Source organism: Podarcis melisellensis, assembly GCF_964234715.1.
Source record: "Podarcis melisellensis genome assembly, chromosome: 1".
Lineage (NCBI taxonomy): Eukaryota > Metazoa > Chordata > Lepidosauria > Squamata > Lacertidae > Podarcis > Podarcis melisellensis.
This window is the reverse complement of record NC_138528.1, coordinates 22,863,755-22,891,434: the sequence shown is the minus strand read 5'-3', so window position 1 is coordinate 22,891,434 and position 27,680 is coordinate 22,863,755. Positions and strand designations below refer to the sequence as shown.

The 27,680-nt window shown below is 41.4% G+C and overlaps 1 protein-coding gene across 4 annotated transcripts in view; it reads right to left on the bottom strand.

Annotated features, from left to right (window-relative positions):
* Positions 1 to 18,717, bottom strand: part of TTC7B (tetratricopeptide repeat domain 7B) — an 89,381-nt gene extending 70,664 nt beyond the window's left edge. For all 4 annotated transcript variants that reach the window (XM_081910247.1, XM_081910248.1, XM_081910249.1 and 1 more), the window contains exons 1-4: positions 18,536 to 18,717; positions 16,628 to 16,796; positions 12,951 to 13,081; positions 8,986 to 9,107 (exon numbers count right to left, since the gene is read on the bottom strand). In XM_081910247.1, the coding sequence (XP_081766373.1) occupies positions 8,986 to 9,107; positions 12,951 to 13,081; positions 16,628 to 16,796; positions 18,536 to 18,712 (599 nt within the window). In that variant the 5' untranslated portion in view covers positions 18,713 to 18,717. The remainder of the gene's footprint in view (positions 1 to 8,985; positions 9,108 to 12,950; positions 13,082 to 16,627; positions 16,797 to 18,535) is intronic.
* Between the last annotated feature and the right edge of the window lie 8,963 nt (positions 18,718 to 27,680).

The window sequence follows — 27,680 nt, the reverse complement described above, 5'->3', positions numbered from 1 at the left end:
TTTGCCATCCATTTTACGTGTTTTTGTTTTAAAGAGAGGGAAATTGTGTGAACTAGCTAGATCTCTTCTTGAAAGGAAAACAAGCTGTTGTGTTTCCTTTCTAGGGCTGGTTTAGGATTTCTCTGCAATGGGGGCACATAACTGACAGAGAAGGGGCAGGGAACCTTCTTTTTCAGCCAAGGACCACATTTCTTTGTGAGCAACCTTCACGGGAGGCGGGGGGCACGTTTCAGCAGCGCGCAAGACCACAGGTAAAAATGGGCAGAGTATGGATGCCACTGTTCCCTTTCTAGAGCAGGCTACAGTCGAGACTCACAAAAGTCAGAGCTTTCTACACATAAACCATTTCTCCATCCTCCACCAGGCAAACAAGAGGCATTATTCAAGGACACATTCAATCCCATTAAAAGCAGTGTCTCCTTTTCCATCTTTCAAATGCCTGTAAACTCTCTCTCTCTTCATAAATTTACCCTTGTCTAAAATAGTTTAATTCTACAGCCTAGCCCTATGCACCGACCACATTGTCTCATATCACAGAGATTGAGTTCCTTGAGAAGTAATTTTGTCCCCCCAGAATCACTTGAGCCTAAGTGCTTTTGGAGAGCCTCTTTGAAAAGCAGGGTGATGGCAGCTCTGATGCCTTTGTAAGCTAAAGTGAGACCCTGAGAAGACTTCGGCACCTCAAACAAAGCAGTGCTTTTCAAACTTGGAAGCTTCTAAGTTGGAAAGGCAGCAGCAATGGCACATAGAAGATGCAAGTAGGCACTTCTAGCCTTAATCTGTATTAATTACAAGAGAGTCAGAAAGCTTTCACCAGAATTGCAAAGATTTACCACCTTGCCATTTACAAACAAAAAACAAAAACCAACCTCTGCAACCTCTTATTGGCAGCTGATTAGCTGGAAAAAGGAAACAAGATTGCTCTATGTAGTACTGTCATGGACTTGCCACTCTATTACAGGCTATATGGTGGAGCATTAACATTTAAATTAAAAATACTTAAATTGGTGTTTAGGGCATTTTACAAACTTCTATAAATATATATATAAGCACTCAAAATGCAATTCCACAGTGAAAACCACAGTGAATACAGAACAGAGAAACGTGAGTACAGGAAGAAATGATGTGCTGAATTGGAATTAACGAGCCCCCTAAAAACAATAGGAAAACGGAAGTGCCTTCGGACATTTTTTTCAAAAGGTTAGAATGAAGGAGCAAGTTCAAGAGGGCCAAGACAGGTCTGGTACAGGGTCCATGCCATCCGCAGCTCTAACAGCTTGCAAACTGGGAACCAGAACAAGTACACTTGTTCCTTTTCCTTTCCTCCTCCCGTCTCTGGAATAATATCCTCCCTCCCTCTCCAGCATTAAACATTGCTTCACAGTGGCTCAGTTCATGCTTAGCCAAACCATGGCTGAACATGTAACTGTGTGGGTTCCTGAAGAAGGGATAGTGATTGCTACACTCATCCCCTGGTGCTGGCGCTGATGTGCTGCCGGGGGCTAAGCCAAGGTTTCGTTAGCAGGCCATCCAAACCGAGCTCATGGTTTGACTCCTCCTTGCAACCATGGCTGCCACATGCAAACCCGGTCGCTGCCTGTGTACCAACATAAATTCTGGTTAACGCAAACCAGGATCCCCCATAAATCATGGACTGAAACAAGTTCAAAATAAGTTTGCAAACCAAGGTTGTAAAGGATCACACTTTGAGATAACCATAATTTTCAACAGTAAAATGACAGGGAATGTTGGGAAACAAAGAGAGAGAGAGAGAGAGAGAGAGAGAGAGAGAGAGAGAGAGAGAGAGAGAGAGATGTCACTTGTGATGATAGAAGTGCAAATCACCCTGTGAAATCTTTAGAGGGAGGAACAGCAATCTGTTCACCATGTACCGTATTTTTCGCCCTATAGGACGCACTTTTCCCCCTCCAAAAATGAAGGGGAAATGTGTGTGCGTCCTATGGGGCGAATGCAGGCTTTCGCTGAAACCTGGAGAGTGAGAGGGGTCGGTGCGCACCCTCTCACTCTCCAGGCTTCGCGCAGATCTCCGCAAGCCGTGGGAGCCCGCACTGGACTCCCGCGGCTTGCGGAGAGTTGCCTGCATGCTGAAGCCTGGGCGCACTGAGCGCGCTGGGCTTGCGGAGAGTTGCCTGTTCTGGGGGCTGGGGTCGGGGGAAGCTCGGGCTTCCCCCGCACCTGGGAGGGAAATAATTTTTTCCCCTTTATTTCCCCCCCCCCCAAAAAAAAAACTAGGTGCGCCTTATGGGACGGTGCGTCCTATAGGGTGAAAAATATGGAAACTAGAGCTATAGTCTACCATCTACCCTTACTGTAGGAGCTGCCACATAGCTAGCAGTCTCATGACGGAGGCTATTGGTTTGCAACCATTCTACTTGAAATAAAACAGAAGATCTTGCTTTTTAAACAACACTATTGCTATTGCTTAAAGCATATCTTGTTCCTTCACAGACTTTAGAGAGAACCCCAATTAAGTCCATAGTGTCAGCCAATAAAAGACTTTTGCAATCCTACTGACCCTGCACAACAGCAATTTAACAAATTTGCAGGTTCAAACTATTAACCACACAAAAATGTGGCAGTCATTCAAACACTGAGCATAAACTTGGTTAAAAAAAGTTAGAAATTAATGAAATGAAATTCTGTTGTTGTTCACTTGACTTTATAGCACAAATGCTTCATTCTGCATTTTAAAAAATACAGTGTGGAATTTCATTGTGAAACATCTAGGCTTTATAGTATAGAAATTTCTCATTGGTATTCCATTCCAAAATCAGCTTCAGACAACACTGAGAATGCATGACATGGTACAAGCAGGTTTAGGAGATGCAAAACAATATCCCTAACAGGTTATCTTCCCTGAATGTCTAAGGAGATGTTCTATTCCTTTTGATTCAGACGTATTTTTCTGTTCACTGCAGTTCTAATGAAAGCGTTATCCATAAAGGCAAGGGAAAACAACTGATTTACTACCCCTGTTAATAAACCAGACTAAAAGTTGCAGGGAGTCAGTCCAGGTATATAAAGTCATACCCAAGGATATAAAGCAAAGGGTGATGCGATCAGAGCAATGAGAAAGAATGATGATCGTTGCAGAAAGAGATTCCAAGTTAATTAAAAGAGAAAGGCAAGGAAGGAGGTAAATGCCAGTGAAGAGTAGTTTACAAAAGAAAAAACAATATGCCTCTCATTCTCTCCTTGAACCAATTAATACATGCTGGGCTATGCCTGAATGCTGAAGTTATTGATTAATTGTCACTCATGTGAATGTGACTGCAAAGAGTAGCTTTGCACACTTGGTCATCAGCATGGTGATAAATGAGGCCGAATTCAGTATAGAGAGATAGGCATGATATTCTTTTGGCCTCACGTACATTACCTCTAACATGGAAGGATCCCTGTAGGGCTCAACAGAGCTCCCATATCCTCTCTCACTGGTAAATGAATAAGAAGCAAACTAGGAAATAGAAGGTTGTGGGTGACTCTCATTTGCCCAATCCAGGCTTCCCTTTCTAGGGGGTGGATATTATGATGAGCAGAGGTGCAAGGCACATATAGATTTCTCGTTTTCTGGATTGGTGTATTACTCCCATGTGTATCCAGCAGGAAGGAGACAAACAGGGTTCTACTGAGTACTGTGGAAATCCAAAACTATGACATCCCTTCTTTTAACTCTGACTTGGTGCCAGGCACTGGGTCTTCAGATGACTAACTAGATATTCCTTTTGAGGAGCAGGTGGGGTATTCTAGAACCAGTGCTGAGGATCACCTTGATAGGTCTTCTTCTGGAAGACCACCTGAAAACCCCTTGGAACTGTCAGAGGGAGACGTTGGGCCACCCAGTTGTCCTCAAGAATGCCGAAAGGCCAGGGCTAGACCCAAGAACAACAACACAGCACAAACATATGGACCAAGATTTGTCACTCCACTTGTGAGGAAACAATCCTTGGGTCGGTATGGGTATGGTCTAGGAGGCCACAGTATATAAGGTCTCGCTCTTGAGTTTGCCAGTTGCTGGAAACAACATAAGCCTCTAGTTCCTTTTTCTCCATTCTAGTTACCTGCCTTACTGGGATATTCAACCTGTGATATATCAATGTGACAATGACCTCTTGACTGTTTCCTGATCTTGCTGCTGGATCACATTGTGAACTTACAACTGATTCTCCGTGCCAGACCTTGAACCCTGCTCTCTTGGGAAAGTGCTTTGATAAAAGGCTTTTACCACTTTGGACTGAGGGTCGGAGCAAGACCCCCTGGGCAAAGTGACAACTGGATAAGCAACCAAAAAAAGTTGCTTATAATGAATAACTCTGTTCATAGTTGAAACAAAATAAAATAAATATAATTAAATATAAAAATTAAAAAATCCTTCCAGTAGCACCTTAGAGATCAACTAAGTTAGTTATTGGTATGAGCTTTTGTGTGCATGCACACTTCTTCAGATACCATAGTCTTTAATGTGATTTTAATATTCAGAATACTGTTATGCATATTTGCATATTGGCACCAACCCATAGTTTCATATGATGTGCATGAGCAGGAATGAGTCACCACAATCCTTGAACTCACATGATCCCTTCTTCCCATGCAGTCAGGAGAGGGAGTCTGGAGCTTTCCCTTCTGCTGTGATTAATCCTAACTATTTAAACAAGCCAGCTTCAGTAACTATAGTATGACAATGACAAGATGAGAGGGACAAAGCACACAAGCCTGAGGCTCACTATGGCTCATTCCCGCTTGAGCATGTCATACTAAACTATGGTATAGCATGACATGCGACCGCAGCCAGTGAATACAATACCGTTCTTTTTTTTCATTTTTCTCTTCTTTTGGGGAGAAGAAATTAATGACAACTTGAAGTGTACAAATTATATATGGTTATAAAACGGGGTCAGACTTCGAGAAGATAATTGATTTTCCACGTCTCTTCTAAATGCTCCTACTTGCTGTTTCAGTTTACCTAAAAGGTAATGGATCTTCAAAGTTTCATTAGTGTCTCTAACAGCGGTTAACATTTCTGTTTAAAAGAAAACCTTCACAGAAACAGCTAATAATGGAACCAATTAAATGGGTCACTTGGTCCACCTTAAGATAAATTATTCTGCTTCAATAAGCAACAATATACAACACCCACCAGTGCAATGAGTCTAACCTTTTTACAGATGCTAGTATCTTTGCATATTTTCCAAGTTGTGTTTTTCTCACGATCATATACACTCCCATAAACACAGCAATAGTGATCAACATGGTGAGAGTGCAATCATTCACATTGTTCAACAAAGTTCAAATGCATTCAAACAGACTCATCTGCCCAAAGAACTCTGGAAGCCAAATCTGTGAGAAATGACAGACCTCACTGCTAACTCAACCTTCCATTTAATGCTTTTAAAAGTATCTCTCTTTACATGCAATCCAATTTTCAATGGTTTATCATTGATGAAAATGCTAATGTTGTGTCAAACTCCTACTTCCATTGCAACCCTTTCCTACAGACAGCTGGAAAACACACATATTAAAAAATCTAACATGTGTCACAACTGTGAATACAAAGAAGCACCAGCAGAAAGTGTATGAAAACATCCTTGGATTTTCTGTGTTTTGGCCAATTTTATGTTGCGCCCAGGTAGACAAGTTTGCCAGCAAGGGCACACTCAATAGGGAGCCACAGTCAATAACTGCTCTGTTACACATTTACTGCATTTACATAATCCATTTTAAGTGTACACTTATAACAGATGAGTTGAGCAGCTAAAAAAATAGAAATGTGTGAAATGGCCCAAAATATAATATGTTGTTTTTTCCCCCATTAGACTGGCCATGTATGAAAAAAGAAAGCCATCTTTATAAGGGAAGACAATGAATGAGGTATTTAGGAAAAAATAAAGATTCCTGCACAAAGGGATATCAAAACAATGGGGGCTGAATTGGAATAGCCAAACCAAGTGTCTTGCATCAAAACTGTTCAATATTATCACTCAGAGTAAGGATTGATTTGAAGACCTTCTTCAAAAAAATTATTTGTGTTTGCACTATGGCGATGAAAATTGTAAGTTACAAAACAGATATACCTAGAAAGACTCACTACAATGAGACATAACTGCAATGCATAACCTCAGTTCCTGGAATGGTGTACAATCCTGAATGATTGACATGCTGGCTAGACCAGGTGACAGTAGCCAATAGGTCTCAAACCCCTGGTGAGTTAGGGATTTTCCCTGCATGCAAAGACAGGTTCAAGCAGAATGAGCGGACTGAGACCAATAGAGGGTCCAACAGTCAAGAAGGCGGTTTCTGCATATGCTGTAGAGGGAAGTGAGGGACAGATGGAGCTCACCAATCTGGAGAAGTAGCCCATCTAGGAGAAGGAACACTCTAAACCTGCACTGCCTTTTGAGATATCTTTGGGAGAAGAAAAGTCTAAGGAGTAAACCCTACACAAATCCAGAGTGGAGTCCCTAAGACGGTGGGATGGCGCCTTGTATGCTTCCCTCTGGCATCTCCTGCAGCCAAGCTTATTCTGCTTTTCTTTGGAGCACATCAGCAAGACTGGGGTGGGAGGGAGGGCTTGTCGTCTGTGCAGCCCAGGATCTCCAGGCACACTGCCCAGGCTTGCACCCCGTGGAGGTCACTTCCATGCAGAGGTTTGATTTCACCCCCAGAGGTGCGCTCCATTGTCTCTTGAGGCAGATGGATTCCAACAGCATATAAATAGCATGTTATTTGGTTGACATGCCAGTCAATTGACTGGTCAAATATTTTCAACTGACCACTTATTATTTGACCATGATCAAATACTGTGAAATATTCCCAAAATGGCATATGGCATTGTGTAGATGGTAACCTTTTCTCTCTCTCTCTCTCTCTCTCTCTCTCTTCTTTCTTTCTTTCTTTCTTTCTTTCTTTCTTTCTTTCTTTCTTTCTTTCTTTCTTTCTTTCCTGTAATGATGGTGTAATTTGCAAGGGCAGAAGACATGGGCAAATATAGCAGCAAAGCAAAGCTTCTCCTATAACTGCAGGTGTTTCACAAACAACCATCAATGGTAAAAGACACTGCCTAGTGAGAAGATGTCCGACTAAGACCAGGAAGAACAAGGTTCGTGCCCACTTTCCACCCTGAAACTCGCTAAGTGGTGCTGGGCCAGTCACACACACACACACACACACACACACACACACACACAGGCTAACCTGCATCAGGTGGTTGTGTGGATAAAATGGGGGAAAGGGGACCCCCCTTCAGGTCCTGGTAGTACAGAATAAAAATGTAATAAAATATACAATTCATTACATTTTTAGAATTAATGTAATTATTTCATAATAGCAGCTGTGGTTATTTGTGTGGTTATTTTGCAATTAGTGCCAGACCAGCATATAATCTTATTTGTTGCCATGATGTTGATACTTTAAAAACACATGATCAGGGAAATGTTTCTGAAGAGGTCAAACACCCAACCTTAGCCACTTATATTGATAACATATCTACAAGCCACTTCTACATCTAGCATTTTCACATAAGATTGCACCAAGTTACTTCCAGAATGAAAACTGGATGGTTGAAAGGGCCATATTCATAGATCTTTGGTTAATTAAGAGCACAAGTATGAAACCTTCTCTCTGAGGAACAAACACAAGAGTGTAGGAAATGGCCTTAATTCTTCAGAACAGAAGCCAGCTAGTAATTGATGTTTTGTAGGAAGAAATGAATTCTCAAGGTGAATAATTTACCAAGTAGTAGCGGTGCTAGTCTGTTTCTGTTGCAGCAAACACAACAAGAAGTCTTGAGGCACCTTAAAGATTAACAAATTTATTTTGTGGACCAGAGTCCACTACTAGTTTCTTGAACTGGAATAAAACTAGTTCATTGTGATCAGCCCACCAACCCTAAGCCCAGACTACGCAAACTATCTGTGTACTTAAATAAGAAAATTCCTATATTTCTCCTATGCAAAGTTTTACGAACATGCATTCTGTAGCTCATTCTTTTCCAGTATTTCCCACTAAAAACTGAAATAAAGCACAACATTTCCTTCCTCCCCTTCCCTCTTGGCAACCTTATTTACTAGGGGTACTCGAAAAATGAAATCTTAATATTCCATTTTTCGTCCAATTAAATAATGGCATCAGAACTACAGTACAACTCAGAGGCCATGCATTATTCCATATTGGTTCTCAAAACACTAAAAATGGGACCTATAAAACTCAAATGAGCAATTACATGCTATGTTTCAAAACTTGGAGTGCTTTTCACCAGCTACGACATTTATATCAAACACAGTTTACCAACACAGCAGGATATTCTACTCTTCCTATAAAGGTTGACTTGAATCTAAAATGTTATAATAGTCACATCTTTCAGAGGGTTGTGGGAGTAGCAAACTAATCTAAAACCTAGTGCACCAAGTTTTGAAGCCTTCAAAAATGAACAGAGGCTTGAATTCCTTTCTTCATTTTCTGTAGCATTTGGATTTCTTATATACCTTAGTAAACTATTCTTAGGGAAGGTTATTGCAAAATTATGGATGACCTGACATGCAGAGTCTACAAGGATCTACTGAGTAGTCACAAATGGAAATATGCATATACATACTGTTGGTCTTCATGCACGTTTATCCTGCAGCACAATATTAAAATAAGTGGTAACTGAAGAGATTTGGAAAAAAAAGTTTTAAGATCAACAACTCTTCTTTTTCTAGCATTCTTCAATACTAAAACTTTACCACCAAATGGGAAAATCTTTAATAAACTTTTTTGTAACCGATTACATTCCCATAAAACATACTGAAGGATCTGTTTTGCACACAATTCAAATTATTGTGCAATGAAAAATTGACTGTCACGAAGGAGTTAATATTTTCAAAGTATCTATACTTTTGAAATATTAAGACATAACCCAAGGCTGGCCTAGTTCACTTTCTGACAGATTCTTAAATTTATGATCAAGGAGAATATTGAACTAAGTCTTACCCATTTTTGAAGTACAAGACATGGGCTCTCTGAAGTCCTGTTTCTAAAAAATATCCAAGTTCTTGTTCATGTGCCGCAGGCCCTGGCTTAGGGCTTCTGTTCTGTATATTGGCCATGATTACCTGGGTGATCACACAATGGAATAAATCGAAATTACCCAAGTTACTACCTTTCTCCCAAGTCAACTTACACACACAGTATTGATCTTCATACGTTCCTTTTATCATCTCAATATCTATATTCTGTTCCATATGTGACAATAGTGGTGGGTGCCCAAAAGAGGCTCTCACACTCCCTTCGTTGCGCAACTGCAACACAACAGTCCTGGTGTGCTGGTGTGCAGTATGTTTTACTCCACAGCACAGGAGTTGCTGCCACCAACCTCCCACTTATTCTTGCATCCCCAGATGAGAGGGAACCTGGGTGGCACTAAAGAAATTAATTTTTTAAAGGTTCTGAGCCACTGTCCCAGCACTTCTTTGTTTGGGGCTTACTGTAGAGGCAGCTCACACTCTCTGAGTCTTTCCCAAATCTCGGAAGAGTGTGCTGGTCTTTGCAACTCCAACCCTAAACTTCTACTGGCCTGAATATGAAGTATGAGTATGTGGGGATTCTAAAACCCTGAGGTTGGCAACCACACTCTCACTCTAGCAGTCAACTCTTGGCTTAGCACTGCATACCATCTGCCGATCTTGGTTAACGGCAAAGCACTGGATAGTTGCTAAACTGTGCTCCTGGTTAGCTGCTCCTGTGCTGACCATTGCTTTGTTATAAACCACAATCCCCAAGTCATCCATAACGCTAAACAGAGACTCTTTGAAAGTGAAACTAAACTAAATGCATGAGCCCCATATTTTGCTCAGGCTCATGGAGTCTCATCAAGTTAGTGCTAAACCGCGGTTTAGCATTACTTTCAAATGGGCTCACTATTTAGCCTTTGCCAACCTGAAGCCCTCCTGCCAACCTAGCAGTTTGAAAGCACGTCCAAGTGCAAGTAGATAAATAGGTACTGCTGAGGCGGGAAGGTAAACGGTGTTTCCGTGTGCTGCTCTGGTTCTCCAGAAGCGGCTTAGTCATGCTGGCCACATGACCCGGAAGCTGTACGCCGGCTCCCTTGGCCAATAAAGCGAGATGAGCGCCACAACCACAGAGTTTGGGTCCCTTTACCTTTACCCTGAAACCACTCCAGTTATTCTGGACTCCCAACAGCATGGGTGCAGCTCCCCTCCCCCGATCGACTAAAACAATGTCCGCTCACCCCCTCACACAGTTTGTGACACCTCATGGGATTACCTGACTAGGTGCCACCCACCTGGCTACAGGGAGGCTATCGTCCTGTCCACACCTCGGAAGGACAATGGGCTGCCAGCTGGGGATGGGGCGAGGGCCAAGAAAAGGCCGATGCTGTTTGGCCCAGACTCACTTGCTTTTCTTCCTGGAAGCACTCCAAATATTTTGGACTCCCAACAGCATAGGCGCAGCTGCCCCCCAAGTAAAACAATAGAAATACTTCTCCAACTGGCCAATCACGTCAGTTATGCCCCTCCTAACGAAGTCCTGCCCCCACAACAAAAATCCTGGCTACTCCCATGCCCAACAGCCCCAACCAGCGCAGCTGATGGAAGTTGTAGCCCTAAACATGTGGTTGGCAAAGGCTAATCTAAACTGCTATAGCACTCAAAACTACTTCCATGCCCATCCTGTTCTCCCTTGCCTTTAACTGCATTTTATATTAATGTGATTCCATTTAATGGCCCAATTTGCTGCTTTCATCAAAGTTTCACTTCCTGGTCCCACTGTCCTGTTTTTATTTTACGATTTCTGTAACTGATGCTTTCTTACTCTATTTTAGTGTTTTATGCCTGACTGAGGCTGGCAAAATCTTATAAACAAAGATAGCAAGAACCCAACTTGCTTAAACAAGTGGTAAACAGCTGTTGAGACCACTGAGGAAAGAATGGATTAAAAAGTTCTTTCGGAGGATTTTTATGTTTTAAAACCAGATAAACTCCAGCACATTCCTATGAATTCAATTTAACAGGTTGGGAAAATGAAACACAAGGTCATAAATAAAATCCAGGAGTCTGCATATACTTCAGGACTACAAATTCTGTGTTATAGTTTAAGATTACACAACCAATAAGCCACTCAGGCATGCCAGCTTTCATTAAGAACAAAGCTGCAACACATTTTCCACCACACACTACTGGTACATATTTGGTGAAAGATTCTTTTTACCACGTGAACCCTTAGGAGTTTTCCTGTGAGTTACGCAAGCCACACTGTCATAACCTTGAGACAGTGATAAAAAGTCACAGCATTCTGAACAAAAAGTGCTGAACAGCACATGATGTTGGATTATTTTCAGCTGGAATGTGTAAAGAAATGAGCCATCAATAGAAGCTCAGTTCCAGCAAATAATGAGATATCCTATTCTGGCATGCAGCCAGATTTATTAAAATAATGCACACAGGGGTCAAAGACTGAGTTATTTAATCTTCAGTAAATGTCTCCAAATAGTGAATTAGGCATTAAAGCTGTAAATTAATGCTTTACTTAAAGTAACAAGAGGTGCTCTATTTTAGATGGCAAACAAGTTTCTGGAAATTTCAGGAGAAATTAAGGTGCAGAATTGCATTGCTGATCACAATATGCTACTGATAATTTTTTTTAAAATCAAAATCATGCATAAATCAAAACTGGCATGCTCTGAGCATCTCACCCAGATCTTTCTCTTTTCACTAATACCTGAAATGCAAAAGCCAGGACAGAATGACACCCTCAAAGTAACCTTTTGAATTTATGGCCAAGGTAGGTTTTTAATCAGGATCAGTACCATACCAACACTGCTACTTTTCCCTGAGATGGTTCAGGAATCACAAGAAACTACTGAGCCATAGCCCTTCTCAATGTGAATATGTCTTATTAAACAAGAAAGCTTTATAACCTATGGTTTGAAGTTGGTTTGCTTAGAAACTAACCATGGTTCGTTGTAAACCGGGGTCCCCGTTTCTTATGTAACACTAAGCAGACATTCTCCCCCCAATGCAGAAGGCCAAGGGGGGATGTCTTAAGCTTTGTCTGAGTGCACAGAAACTCATCCACACAGCACAAAACCATAATTTGTCATTATATGCTAATGTGGCTCGTGTGAAGGAATATTTTCTTAGCACAAGTGTTGGCCTAATGGAACGATCCAGTCCTTTCCAGCTCTATAGTCCTCTTTCACAAACCAAAGTATGTACATTAATTTATACAGTTAAAACTAGTCCAAGTAAGTAAACATAAATTTAGTTTTTCAATCTTTAGGTTTCATGAATAAACATGATGGCCGATACTGCCCTAAGTTATATAAAAATGATTTAATAGCATTTTATACCAGTGAATATGTGCAATGTGCTTTATAGGTATTTTCTGCAATCCTTATGATCTGGGAGTATGGTGTGGTTTAGTGGTTAGAGCAGGCATAGGCAAACTTGGCCCTCCAGATGTTTTGGACTACAACTCCCATCATCCCTAACTAACAGGACCAGTGGTCAGGGATGATGGGAGTTGTAGTCCCAAAACGTCTGGAGGGCCGAGTTTGCCTATGCCTGGGTTAGAGTGTTGGACTCTGGGAGTCTAGGGTTCAAATCCCTTCTCAGCCATGAAACTCATTGGGTGACCTTTAGCCAATCACTGGTTTTCAGTCTAACCTATCTCACAGGGCTGTGATGGTGACTGTTATTATAATTTCTTACCTGCCCTTCAACCTAAGGTGGCAGGTTTGGTTACAACAATAAAAACACAATGTTAAAAAAAGTTTAGAACAACGTACATTTTAATGTCGTGAGCATTAAAAGGGGAGGGGGAGAACCATGCATATCACCTTGAGCTTACCTTGAAGAGGACTGCACTAGGCATTATGTCCTACTATGGAATAAATCACACCCAATATTTCAACTGAACTAGATATTCCATCTTACCCTTTCTATCTCCTGGAGGTACAGAAGGGCTATATCCCCAGCCTTCTCATAGCACATAATAATTTCTTGTTCACGATCTGCATGGAGGTTACTTGTTGAAGAGGAAATTGGCAACTTTTCTAGACAAAGACCTAAAAATAAAAGATATTTCAATGAAAATAAAATAATCAGGGGCTAAGGCAGTCTGTTTTCACTGGCCAAGCAGAGAAACCAATGCAATAGTTAATTGTGCTGTAGTGTCCTTGTAAACTGCTGTACCTAACAGAAAAACCAGGGGTATATCTGATTTGAGAAAATCCATGGATAAAGCAAAGCACGTCTTCCCCCCGCTGCCACCTTTTTCCAGACTGTGGCAGACCTACTGTTTGGAAAACTAAATTAACTTCTGTGCATGTAGTTTATTGGATGATAGTCCAAAATGTATGACTGCATACGGAACAGTATCCATTATATATTTTGAAAGGTGGTTTCTCTGTTCACTATGCATTTGGACACCTCTAAGGAAACCCTTACAAAATTTTGCATGACGGTTTCGGAGATTGAGGAGCAGGTTTTTGTCTATGTTCAGGCGGTGGTCTCTACCTTTCAAAGCTGACCTGATTTTTTGCTTTCTTAGAATTCCCAAGCGATGCTAGGTACAAGGCTGCTAGTAGGTACGTTTGTTCTGCTAGAGGTAAATTATTCTATACTTACTGAAATCAGGGAGGAAGATACAACACTGGAGGAGGCAGTGCTGGGCTTAGGAAACAACAAACTGTAAAACTGAATTCCTTACTCCTTATTTTATATTAGCTTAATAGGCTAACATTTCTTTCTGGTAATAAAACAAGCGTTTTTAAATCTATCATAGAATATTATAGGAGGCAAGAAATTAGAAATGATGGGAAACTCCGTAACGCTTGTTCTCATTGTATTTGGACAGGAAAGTGAAGTGGAGTAAAAGGCCAATGGCCTCTTAAGGCCAAGAGACAGATGGACGGAGGTTTCTCCAAGTGTGCAACAGTGGAAAGGCTGGAGGGGGAGAACTTAATGTGTGACGTAGGTCTCTGGACAGCTCCTAGGAGCAACACAAGTGAAGAGAGCTGTCCTCATCCTATCTGACCAAGCTATCTCTGGGCATCAATCCATACCAGTGTTACCCAGATGCATTAGGGAAGTCCCTGTCAATTAACAATGCCCTATTTGACAATATTTTGGTTCCCTGTGACCCCTTCTTAAGGAGCAGGTTTTCCCAGAAACCTCCCTTTTGCTAGCATGTCACTGCCAATACCTCGTTTTCCTTGTTGTAAGTACAGTTGTACCTTGGAAGTCAAACAGAATCCGTTCTAGAAGTCCATTCGACTTCCAAAGCGTTCACTTCCAAAGCGCGGCTTCTGATTGGCTGCAGGAAGCTCCTGCAGCCAATCGGAAGGCATGGAAGCACATTCGGACTTCGACTTTCAAAAGAACATTCGAAAACCGGAACAGTCACTTCCAGGTTTGGATCATCCGGGAGCCAAAACGTTCCAGAACTAGGCTGTTCAAAAACCAAGGTCCGAATGTATAAGGGAGAGTAGGTTTTCAAAACAACTTTGCAACATTAACTTGTCTGCAAAAATCTACTCATTTCACTCAAGCCAAACAATCCTTTCGTAGGGTGACTTTTACCTTAATCTTTTTCCTAGATCAGAGACATTTTTAAAAGCATTAAAATTAATTTTAACATCTACCCACCCCTTCAAACTCGAATAGTGTTATATAGGAAGCCTATCAAGTATCCTACACTCCTACCACGCTAGGCAGCAAAATCTCTTCACAGCTATATGGCCAGCACTTGGACTGAACTGTGCAGGGCATGCAAACGCTCAGATTAATTTTAGACATTATTTAGAATCAGTTGTCAATGCTGCCACTGAGTCTGCTCTCTTTGAAGAAAAACAAACCACATAGATGGCAAATGTTTGCTCTTCCAGACAAAAGAAGCAATTCCAAATGCATCAAGGCATGAAAAATTCTATACCCCAATGCACAGAATCTGCTGTGTTCTCAAAACAATGACCCAGCTTTCTGTTACGCACGCACACTGCAGAACACATCTTGATGCTGGGGCAACACTGCCACCTATAGAAACTACGTCAGTATTGCACAGGGGGAAACGACCCAAACCTATCCTTGCCCGTTTTTAACTTCTAGATGCTATTCATAATGATAAAGTACGTCAGCACGGATATAAAAGGAAGATACTTTTGTAGAAGGGAACATCAAGACATATTCCAAAAAGGAGTTATCTGAAACCAACATCCCTGACAGGATGGCTGCAGGAAGCCTTGAAAATGTACAATTCTCTACTCAGATTCAATGTTTTTGCTGGGAATCTGGGGTATATTCCAAAATCACAGATGAAGGTTTGATTAGACAACCTATTCCTGCAAACTTTCCACCCTTGTCTATTCCTAGACTATAAATAATGGCCCCAAGCATACAAAGAAAAGCTATACATATCATACCATGCCTTACAATAAATACCAATAATTTACAATGATGCAATTGTCATTAGAGCCGTTTATTTCCATAACCTGCTTGCAAAAGGTACCTACAACTGATTTACTGGGATTCTACATCCCACCCCCATTTAATGGGACCCCTCATCCTTGGAAGAGACTGGGGCAGGAAAGTCAGCTCCCACCAGCCCTTTCAGTGCACTTTTTCCTGGATCCAACCCATATTAACCAATGTCTTCAAAGAACAACAGAGTAATAATAATATTTCATTATTTATACCCCACCCATCTGGCTGGGTTACCCCAGCCACCCTGGGCGGCTTCCAACACATATAAAAACATAATAAAACATCAAACATTAAAAACTTCCTGATACAGGGCTGCCTGAATTTGAGTTCCTTTGCTGAAACAAAAGCATGTCTCTAATTCAATGAGTTTTCAGCTGGTAGTTTTAGTGAACTTAAACTAACTTAAGCATAACAAAAAGAATTCCTTCCAGTAGCACCTTAAAGACCAACTAAGTCAGTTCTTGGTATGAGCTTTCGTGTGCATGCACACTTCTTCAGATAGTGTGCATGCACACGAAAGCTCATACCAAGAACTGACTTAGTTGGTCTTTAAGGTGCTACTGGAAGGAATTCTTTTTGTTTTGACTATGGCAGACCAACACGGCTACCTATCTGTAACTGTAACTTAAGCATAACGTTCCTCAAAAGTATTCCTGATAACATGATCAAAGTAACTGCTTGTAAATGCCCATCTACTTGCATGAATAGTGTAAAGTCAGAGCCACAGATTCATACTAGATCGCGCCTCCTCGTCTGTGAGATGGAAAAACCAAAAGTTGCAATGTACCAGTTTGGGGGAAGAGAAGGTGTGATCTGGTGCATATCTATGGCTCCAAGATAATGATCACACAAGTCACAGCTTGCTTGCTTGTTGGAACCAACCATGGTGCCTTTTGAATTAACAGGTTAACACTGAGAGTGGGACATACTTTGACCAAGATGTGTATGCATTAATCTGAATTACTAGTTTTCTTATCTTTGCTTCTTGCAAAGAATCATGCTTCTTCCTATGCAGCCAAAATGTTAACAGAAACAAGCATCACCAAGTTTCAATTTGGTCACATGTGCAATGTATTTTATTTGAAGGGGACGCGGGAGAAAAATCATGGAAGAACTGAAAGTCGTCTTACCTTTGGTAGAATATGCTTCAGCTATCATCCTCAGCCGATAAGGAGGTACAGCTACTAGCTGCAAGCCATCGAGACCCACTCTCGCATATATGTTAAGAGCTTCTTTGTAATCACCTTCCATATAGTTTGATTTGGCCATAACCAAGTTGGCTTCTTGTAAGAACTCTGGCTGGAGGAAAGAAATTGCATATATTTACTCCAAGAAAACACAGCATTATCTGCATTCTTATCTTGTCCAAACACTCTACCTAGCATTGTGTATAGTTTTATATTCTAAAGATGAGGAATCGCTGCTACTGAAAACACAGGAAATAACTACACTCATGAAATTTATTTTTAACACAGTCGCAAAAACATCCTACATAACATTTCACCTTGCAGCAAAAATGCAGCTGTGAAAATTGCATAACCGAAATAAAGATACCAAACAAGAGGAAGAAAAATGAACTAATTAGCTTTTTCCCTAAATGAACGGTTGCTACCATTAATTTTATTATTTCAAAATACCAGCTAAATAGCACTTTTATGCCTGTTCCCAGCTCCTTTCTGCACAGCACAGCCCTTTATCTGCATAACCCCATCCTGGGTTTTATTCCTTTGTCCATTAGTGTGCCGCAACACTGGGGGGGGGGGAATGCTGGGAATTTGCTGTTAGATTGCTGGATGAAACTGTAAGGATGAAACTGTAATAAAATTTAACAAATGACCATTAAAGGTAAAGGGACCCCTGACCATTAGGTCCAGTTGCGGACGTCCCCGGGGTTGTGGCGCTCATTTCGCTTTATTGACTGAGGGAGCCGGCGTTTATCCACAGACAGCTTCCAGATCATTGGCCAGCATGACTAAGCCACTTCTGGCCAACCAGAGCAGCGCACGGAAACACTGTTTACCTTCCCGCTGGAGCGGTACCTATTTTCTACTTGCACTTTGACGTGCTTTCAAACTGCTAGGTGGGCAGGAACAGGGACTGGGCAACGGGAGCGGGGATTCGAACCGCCGACCTTCGGATCAGCAAGCCAAAGAGGCTCAGTGATTTAGACCACAGTGCCACCCGCGTCCATTATTGGACACAAAATACCTACTGTAAATAATTCTAAAGCGAAATGAAGCCTGATGGGCAGAGCCATCATCATGATTGCTCCCCCTCCGTCCTCCGACAGCCCGAAAAGGAGCTCCTGGCAATGAACTGAGCCAGCCAACAGGTGGAGCTCAATTCTTGTAGCAAATACAACCAGACATGAGTGAGAGCACAGAACTGAACCTATCAGATGACATAGGCAGAAAGAAAGCCTACTTTGCTGCATCGTCAGGGAACCACCCAGCAGAGCCTTCTTTAGTGGTGAATGGGCTACTGAAGTCCAGGCAGAAACAGCTAGTCACCCAATAGCCTTTGGTGATAGATTTGTAAAGCACTTTGAGGTGTCAGGTTCATATGCAATTGGAACTCAATGCCACAATTGCTGCCAGTCCAGCGGAAGGTAATCAATCACTTTTTTGTCATATTTTGTGGAATCGGTTTGCTATAGTAACCCAACGATGTGGACAGGGTGCTTGCAGGAGTCAGGCAAGCCATGCACTCTCTTGATCCTTGCACAACATGGCGGGTGACATTCAGTAGAAAGGGATAGACCATGTGGATCCAGGAAGTGGTTAATGCCTCATAACGTTGTGCGGCGGGTTAACAGAAAGTTTGTGGTTTAAGACATTTTAAGGACTGTGTACACTATTCGGAGCTCCCAGCTGGGAAGAAGGGCAGTGTGGAAATAAGAATATAGAAAATGTGTCCACCTCGCAAAATCCAAACACAGCAATGGAAAAATATTTCTCAAACCTGATTCCAAAAGCCTGATGCAGACTTTATTTATTAACTCAAAAATTCCCAGATACTGTTTTAGAAGTGGCAAGTACCTTTAGGTTTCCTCGGTCAAGCGCTGCAGTGAGGTGCTTCCTGACTTCAATTAACTTTGGCCGGGGACCACAGGGGCTCGCGCCCTGCTTAAGAGGGTTCTCCTTCAGAAAAAGTTCCAGCTTGGATTCGCCAAGGAGGAGCTCTGCCATGTCATCTATGGAGAGAGACAAGATCATTAAGCAGATCAATGGTCTGCACATGCTGCTAACACCAGACGCCGATCATAAGAGGACACAGAAAGCCTACAGCCATGTTTGTGAAACACACAGTGGCAGAAATTGTTTTCAAGAGAGTAAATAATAATAATAATAATGCTTTCATTCCCATAGCTTCTCTTGCAGCACTTCTTTGAACAGAGTTCTTGACTCATAGTCCAAAAGGAATGCTGCATGTTACATATGCACAGTGGTAGCCCACTAGCCCTTATAGAACAGGAAAAGATTATTTATTAATTCGTTAATTAAATGTGGATACTGCCCTATACCCGCAGGTCTCCGGGTGGTTCACAGGATAAAATCATGATATAAAAACACATAATACATAATCAAAATGAAAACAACAACAACAACCCAATAACCCCTACACACACACATTTTAAAAGGGCATTGAATGTCAGTCAACCAAAGGCCTGGTTAAAGAGGAACGTTTTTGCCGGGCACAAAACTAGATGGAACTAGATGGAGAGCTCAAGGAGAGAGGTGACAATTAGCGTGCTGTTTCCCAACTCCAAATTGCCTCTTCCCAAGTGTCTACACAAACATTCAGAGAATTGCATGGCTTTTTCCCTGCAGTGAAAAACGTGGCGGGGGGGGGGCACTGCAACAGGGACACAGCAAGAGGGAAAATGCCACTCTCCCTTCTCTGCTCTTGTGTCTCTCTCCTAGGAGTGGCTTTTCCTGTTCCTTAAAAAGGATGTCAGGATATCAGTAGTTCTATATTTAATGCGCCATTTGAACTGAAGAAACCTTGTAAAATGCATTTTCATGGGTGAGGAGGGTCATGCACCTAGTTCAGTTCTCTTCTTCCCTTCTAATTTCATATATCTTCTACACTTTTCTACCCGCCCATCAACTGCCAAGTTATAACCGTGTACTTCTGCAACAGAGGACCGCACAACACTGTGACCAACAGCTTGCACAGCCCATATTGATTTAATGTACGGTATTTAGGCTCCTTTAAAAAATTCCACAGACAAGCACTGATACCTGAATTTGCTTGCCCTCCTCCTCATGCTTTTCCACACACTATTGCATCTATTAGATAATGAGCCTTTGGGCAGGTATCGTCTTATCCTTTAAAATCTCTGCTTGGATTTAAGCAAATTTTGGATGCTTTATACAGTGACACATAATTGCTGTACAACAACTTTCAGAATTAAGCATGCATAACAGAATTAGTTATGTACACAAAATAGAATAGGGCATGCATAACTATGTGTGTCTCAAATCTGCTTGCTATACCAGTAGCGTTGTTCCAAGTATATTGATTCTAGGGGTTTTAAGATTCTAGACAGAAAAAAACTCAGAAATGAATTTTATTTGAGTCATCTTCGACCAGCATACAAACAATCTTGGTTAACTGTCTGTAACCACACACAGGTGACAGACACTTTGAGAACTTCAACTGTCTACTGCGTGAACATTCATTTAATGAAAACTGTAATACCAGAAAGATTTATGCCCATGTCTACTTGCCAGGAATCTGAGAGGGGCACATTCAGCAAACTCCTATCTGATTTGTGGGTAAACAAAACCGTAAATCCATCTTGTTAACAGTATGCATCATAGCCCTAAGACATTCTGCTATGCAATAATTACCAAAGTAACGGGAACTGCTGTTCATATATTACTGAAGGAAGGAGTGTTCTACAGCTTTTGTAAACATAGTTGACATCTCACTCTGGCCCATAAGCCATAGTTATAATTTCTAATAACTGCTTTGCCCAAGCAGAAATTATTAGCATGAGGAACGCAATGTTCGGCTCTAAGAATGAGTTGGGGAGCTACTGGCATAAGCGTGGAAATCAATCATTCCAATAGTTAGGGCCCCAAGAGCCATAGCTAAGTGTAAATTTAATCTAACAGCTGCTTCTCCTTTGCAAAGGGCCTTCAGGAGGCAGAAGATTTGCAGTGGTTGGAGGCAGAAGGCTTGATCCTGCTAGCCCATTTGTCCAATTGTCGAATTCACTTCTCTACAAATGCCCTGCCCTATATTTACGCTGCAAACTGGTGCCTTATCTATAGGAGAAAAACAATTGGGAGGGCAGTTTCAGGCAAGAGGATTGATTCCCCCACTAGTAGTGGGCCACAACAAAAGTCAGGCTATCATTACATGCAGCTACAGTTGTAAATGTTTACTTTGGACCCTAGACAGTTTGAAAAGCCATTTCCACTTTGAGACAAAAGGAACTGATTTGCCTTACTAACTCTTAGCATTTCTAGGTTGTTGTTTATTAAGTCTACATTCCAGGCTGTGCACAGCCAATAGCTTTATAGAGATTTAGAGGAAGATTGTAGAGCCGTCTTTCCTATACATATTTCTGTGGCCTCTGGTCAATCCTGTTTTACACTCCAAACTTCACCCTAGAAAATCTGAGCTAAGCCCCATGACAACAAAGCAGGGCTGTTGCAAGAAATATGATTGTGGTCTACTAAATAATACTTTTAATGACCAATTCGCTCCCCTACAAAAAAATAAAATATAAATCCCTGTATCATTTTGTAACTGTTTGAGGCCAAGCTGAACTACAGTAGTACCTCGGAAGTCGAACGGAATCCATTTCAGAAGTCCGTTCGGCTTCCAAAACTTTCAGAAACCAAGGTGCCGCTTCCGATTGGCTGCAGGAAGCGCCTGCAGCCAATCGGAAGCCACGGAACCCATGTCGGATGTTCAGGTTCCAAAGAACATTCACAAACCGCAACACTCACTTCCGGGTTTGCGGCATTCAGGAGCCAAAATGTTTGACTTGGAAGGCATTCGAATTTCGAGGTACAACTGTATTTGCATCCGCCATGAAAATTTCCCCTCCTTCCAGCACTAATTAGATAAGCAAAGGTGCAAAAATTATCACAATGTGCCTTCCACCTCAAGCCCCATTCAAAGAGAGGGTAACACTTCTAGCTTTGACTCTGAGTTGACTTTGTGATGTCATTTGAATGAATCTGACTGGCTAGCAGCATGATGTCATTGCACTTGCAATGTAATCCTCAACTGGCTGGGATAATTTAAGCAGAAGAAATCAGAGCCCAAGGAACAGTAAAGAGATGGAACACTGGGACTATGAACAGGATGGAAATAAAGTAACATTGGGAGGTTTTCAGTACTGTACTTGACATTATTCGTACTAGATCAGTGGTTCCCAATTGGTAGTCTGTGGACCCCAGGGAGTCCGAAAAACGGAATCTGCATTACTGAGCTATTTGGGAACCACCGTACTAGATGATAAACTCTAAGTACCTAAAAGTAACCAATAGAGAGAGAGAATTATTAACCTGGAAGAGCCAATGAAACTTGTTTCATGCGATCATGGTATAAAGGCCATTCTTAGACACCACCTTACCATATACTGGAAGCTCAAAACACCAAAAAGAATCTTCAAAGCAGTGATTGCCAAAGAGTGAAGTCAAGAATTAAGGAGTCGGAGAAACCAGTGGCTAGTTGTTATAGGGCATGAAGTTAAAGACTGACAAAATGTCTATTGAGGTTTCATACTTCACTTAACTTTAAAAAAAAAAAGTAGTTCTTAACCCGCTGCTGATTTTGAATAGCTTGGAAGTGGCCAATTTCCTTGTATACTGAATTAGATAACCAGAAAAATCCGCAATCAAATATTTATAGAACAGCATAAGGAGTCGATTGTTTAGTTGCACAAGAAAGCCAGTAAGGACAGAAGGCTACCAATATTGATTGCATCACTTGCGAAGGTTAACAAATTGCCACGTCTCAAGCTTTAGAATTGCTCAAAAAATGCATGTGGCATTAACAGGGGAAAATACGTCTATACCAGCAGTGGCATTTTCTCCCTACATACTACATGACTACTCTTTATGGAAACCACATTGCTGTCCCCTGCCTTCCTAGTCAAGTGAGGTTTCCTGACACTGCATTTTCTGAAGAGCAGCAAAAACACTTTAAGATATCCACTCTGAGAAGACAACAGCAATGAGGAAAACAAGTCCTGTAACAGTATTAAGTAGAGAAAAACAGGATTATCTTCAACACCAAAGAATGGCCATACTAGAGAAATTGCAGTTCACTCTAAGGGAGAGGCATGGATGGAAACTGAAGTAAGCAATTTGCACCAATGTTCCAGTGCATAGGTGTCATTGAATAACTGCCAGCAATTCTGATTACTTTAATATAATTGAACCAGAGAGAGGCAGGGTCAAGAAAACAGAACAAATCCATGTTTTTATCATGCACAAAAAAACACAACCACTTTAGGGCAGTCTACTTATGAGATTAGTTGCTAGGAGATCTGCATAACTGCTTCATAATGGTATTTAGAAAAAGAAACAGGAATATCACAGAAGGTTATGGCAACAGCTAAGCAGCAAAGGAAGGAAATTATTACCAATTTTGGTTCCTGGTATATAAGAACTACACAACATTAAGGTGAATGCTGCTGCTCATATCCCTAAAATACTGAAAAAAGATCTTGATTTGTATAATTATCAAGAAACAATAGATTTCAATAGCCTTAACAATAGATTTTAGGGCTGTTCAGCAATGCCGAATAATGTCCTGTGGTGTGGGGCAGTGGGAGGGGGGGAGAGAGAGAGACATGTAGACAGACAGACAGACAGACAGACAGACAGACAGACAAGGGAGAAGACTTGTGTCTGAACTGCTAGTACAGGGATTTGCCAATTTTGCACCTGCAGATTCGCATTGCCCATAGCGTTCCCTGCCCCTGCTGAAATTAGGATTTAAATAAGCATTTTATTGTAGCCAATAGAACAGTTTGCGGTGTGTATGGTGCCTAACATACCGTATTTTTCACTCTATAAGACGCACCAGACCACAAGATGCACCTAGTTTTTGGAGGAGGAAAACAAGAAAAAAAATATTCTGAATCTCAGAAACCAGAACAAGAGGGATTGCTGTGCAGCGAAAGCAGTGATCCCTCTTGCTGTTCTGGCTTCTGTGATAGCTGTGCAGCCTGCATTCACTCCATAAGACGCACACACATTTCCCCTTACTTTTTAGGAGGGAAAAAGTGAGTCTTATAGAGCAAAAAATATGGTACTTTCTAGGGAGTATGATTTTATTAAATTTCTATGCCACCCCTATTGGGGGAGAATGGTTTATCTTGTCTGCCCACCTGTTTGTTCTCTGCACGTTTGGATGCCTCTTGAATATAATGTTGCTAAACATGGCATGAGGGTTCCGAGGTGGGGCTGACGCACTTCGTCCATGCTTGGACGCCGGGCCCCATTTGAATCAAGATGACAGGCCAAAATATTACTTTGCCATGATTTCTCCCACTTTTGGGACATAGGTTGGGCCACCTCTCAGTATACTGTTGCCAAACCTGGCACAACAGCTCCCCATGCACCCTCAAAATCTCCTTCATAGGATTCCTCCATAGAATCCCAGATTTGGGGCTATGCAGCAGGAGGAGGAGGAGGAGGAGGTAAAACCCTGTTTGATCTCACCCTAAGGCAGCGTTTGAAATTCGCCAGGCGCCAGGCACATTTTGCACCTGGTTACCAGCCAGGCGCATGCCTGAGGATCCTTGGGTCTTGCTTGTTTTCACACACTAATAAGGCATCCTTTAGAATTCTATCCGTGATCAGAATGAATGTCAGGAACCAAAAAGTCAAAACAAAAAATACGACTTCCGAGCTGTCTGGCCTCAAATGGCAACTAGACATTCTGTTTTGGCGACTGTAACCCTGGTTTAAGGAGCCATTTGGCACCTAGCTTATATATCCGAGTTTCTAACACTGCCCTAAGACTACATCCTATACCCACTTATCTGTAAGTAAGTCTCTTTGAATTTAATAGTACTTACTTCTGAGTAGACATGGTTATGATTACACTGGCAGAGTAATATCCAACATTAAGCATACTCAGAAATCAGAAATCAATGAACTTACATAACTTAAGTTGGTTATCACCCCCAGGCTGTAATTCTGTGTGTGTGTGCAAAGGAGTTAGCAATATTGTATGTGAATGAAAAACTTTGTGGGCTTCCTTTCTCAGATAAAATACAGATGGTGACCATTTTGTGCACCTTCAACTGATGTGCGACCACCAATGCTGAGGTCCTTCTGGACTCAAAACAGGGAGGAATGGGGTGGAATGGGGCAGGGCAGAATGTGGTGGGATTGTGCTTACACACACATAGGGGCCAGGAACGGAAGCCCCCGCACAAAATGGTTGCTGCCTGTATGTCAAAAGGTTAAGCATTGGATATGGCATGTCCCCAAAGTTTCTCCTTTCCATTTTCAACTAACCACAGCTTCACGTGAAAAACTGTGGTTAGTTTCATAGCCAAAACCAGCAGTTTATTTCTTCTATCTCAGCCAATCCCAGTTTGTCACCAACTATGCAGTCCAAGAGGAAGTTGTAGCCAATCACAGGTCCTTAACAAACATGTGGCATGGTTTTTTAAAACAATGGTTTGTTGCAACTGTGCTTTCCATTTTTTTTGGGGGGGGGAGTGAAGCAACCCTCCTACTCTAGTACTTGTTTCATTTCTTCCAGCAACCCAACAAAACCATTTCTCTGACAGCTTCTCAGTCATAAGAGTTTAGCACCTTCCAGATTTAAACTTCAGCCTATGGTCCAAAACTCTTTGGTGTAAAAAAAATAATATATTTCTTAGCATAACATCTACAAGCAAATTCTGCTGGTATGGTATGTACTCTCAAATAAATACATTTAGGACTTTATGTCAATCACATTGCTTTTTAATTCGTGATAGCCACTGGCAGCAACAACATACCCCATTCTTTAATCGTAGTACACTCTCATCAGCATATCCCGGTACCATGCTTTCCCTTACTCCAAAACATAAATAGAGAAGCTTACTTAAAAGAATGCCTGGAGGGATATCGTAACTAAACGGGCAGCAGTACTGGAATACCACAGAGTGCTTTGCTACAAGAGAAGTGTGGTATCTCAAATATCCCCTAAAAGCCTTTAAAGCCATTGGTATGAGAATCGCTGTTGATGGAAAAGCTCTCAATACTCCTCTGCAGATAGTACTGCTAATAACCAAAGCCTGGAATGCTTCACTAAACCAAAGCACACTGGAACTCAAAATATCAAATGCACACAATCAATGAATCTAGGTTTAATGACATATTCGTATCCTCTAATCTTGTCAGCACACTTTGTGTTTTTGACTTTTTAAGCAGTTAACAGACTTGTTTACAAGAAATAAAAGAGCTAGTTGGGGAGGGACTAACATGTAGATATGAAGATGTAAAAAAATATATGATCAAAACCTCATTCAAGCCTTACTCTTTTTTGAGCAGGAAACTGCCTCCTTCTACATAGAGATTCATAAGTTATATCCTATAATCTTCAGTAGTAACTACTGTACTTCTTGGTTGGTGGCAAGTGTGTAGGACCTCATGAGTGCACATGTGAAAAGACCAACATAGCTTTAGTAAAGCTTGTTAGGTTGCTTCCAAATGACCAGTTTATTGGACATTAATCCAGATTTATTTGCACACATTTGCAGGAAGGTTAGATAACAATGACTATTTAGTTGTTCATTCATTCCAATTTGTTAAGGTTATATTAAGTTATCCCATTCATTCCAGTGTCGTCACCCCAATCACTTTCCTTATCACAAAAAGTCTGATTTGGGGGGAGCAATGCAATTTGAATTAGCCGGTACATGATTGAAGGCCAACCAAAAATAGTGACAATCTGGAATTTTAAATAATCATGTTAACAGAGGTTTGTGGTTCAACTGAAGTGATAGCTGCAAATGTTTCTTTCCGCACTAACATTATTTTTATAGCTTGCAGATGCCCACTACGAATTATTCGTTTCAGTAAAACTTATTTCCAAGTATGTACATATAACAATTAGAGCCTGTCTGACCCAAACATGCTTATTCAAAAGGAAGTTCTACTTTTACTTCCAAGTTAATTGTATAAGCTTGCAACCTAAGTCTGCTAAACAAAACACGTGGGCTGGGAAGTAAATCCGACTGGAAAAAGTGGGACTTACTTCTTCATATACATGCTTAAGGTTCTTCTTTAAAAGCTGTTCCTTCTTATTTTATTTATTCTTTATTAAGAATTTTATATAGCTTCTCTTTCAAGAATCCCACAGCTCCCTGTAATGCATTTTGAAAGACACTGTACTAAAGACTGAAAGTACTACACCACAAATGTTCACAGTAGCTAACGACCACCTTGCAATTTATAACAGCAAATGCTACATTAACATAGAGGATTTTTTTTTAATTTAAAAAATGTTATTTTCAGGACTTACAGTTGCATATAACAACACATTCTTAACCATAGGGCTGACAAGCTGTGCAACTGACCAGTCTAATATTGTCAAATATTCCAAAAATGCCACTGTGTAGATGGCAGCTTACATGTAAAAATGTCTTTATGGTGGAATTAATCGTTATGGCAGCAATCATGGGCAAGCCTAGAAGCATCACACAACTTCTCATATTAGCTTCCTGATATAAATACAGGTATATAGTCGCCTTTGACCAGACTTAACCGTCCAGGGGTCCTTTAGCTTTTACCTTTTTACACAAATCCTTATGTGCATCCTACTTGTGCACAACTGCATTTATGCAGGTCGCTGCAAAATGAATGAATGAATGAACAGGCCTTTCCTTACTTGGAGAAGAAGAAGAGTTTGGATTTGATATCCCGCTTTATCACTACCCAAAGGAGTCTCAAAGCGGCTAACAATCTCCTTTCCCTTCCTCCCCCACAACAAACACCCTGTGAGGTGAGTGGGGCTGAGAGACTTCAGAGAAGTGTGACTGGCCCAAGGTCACCCAGCAGCTGCATGTGGAGGAGCGGGGACACGAACCCGGTTCACCAGATTACAAGTCCACCGCTCTTAACCACTACACCACACAGGCTCTACTGGAGTAGCTCCCACACTGGAGCTACTGCCCTGAAGTTGCTCAGGAGAGGGAAGGCGGCCTTT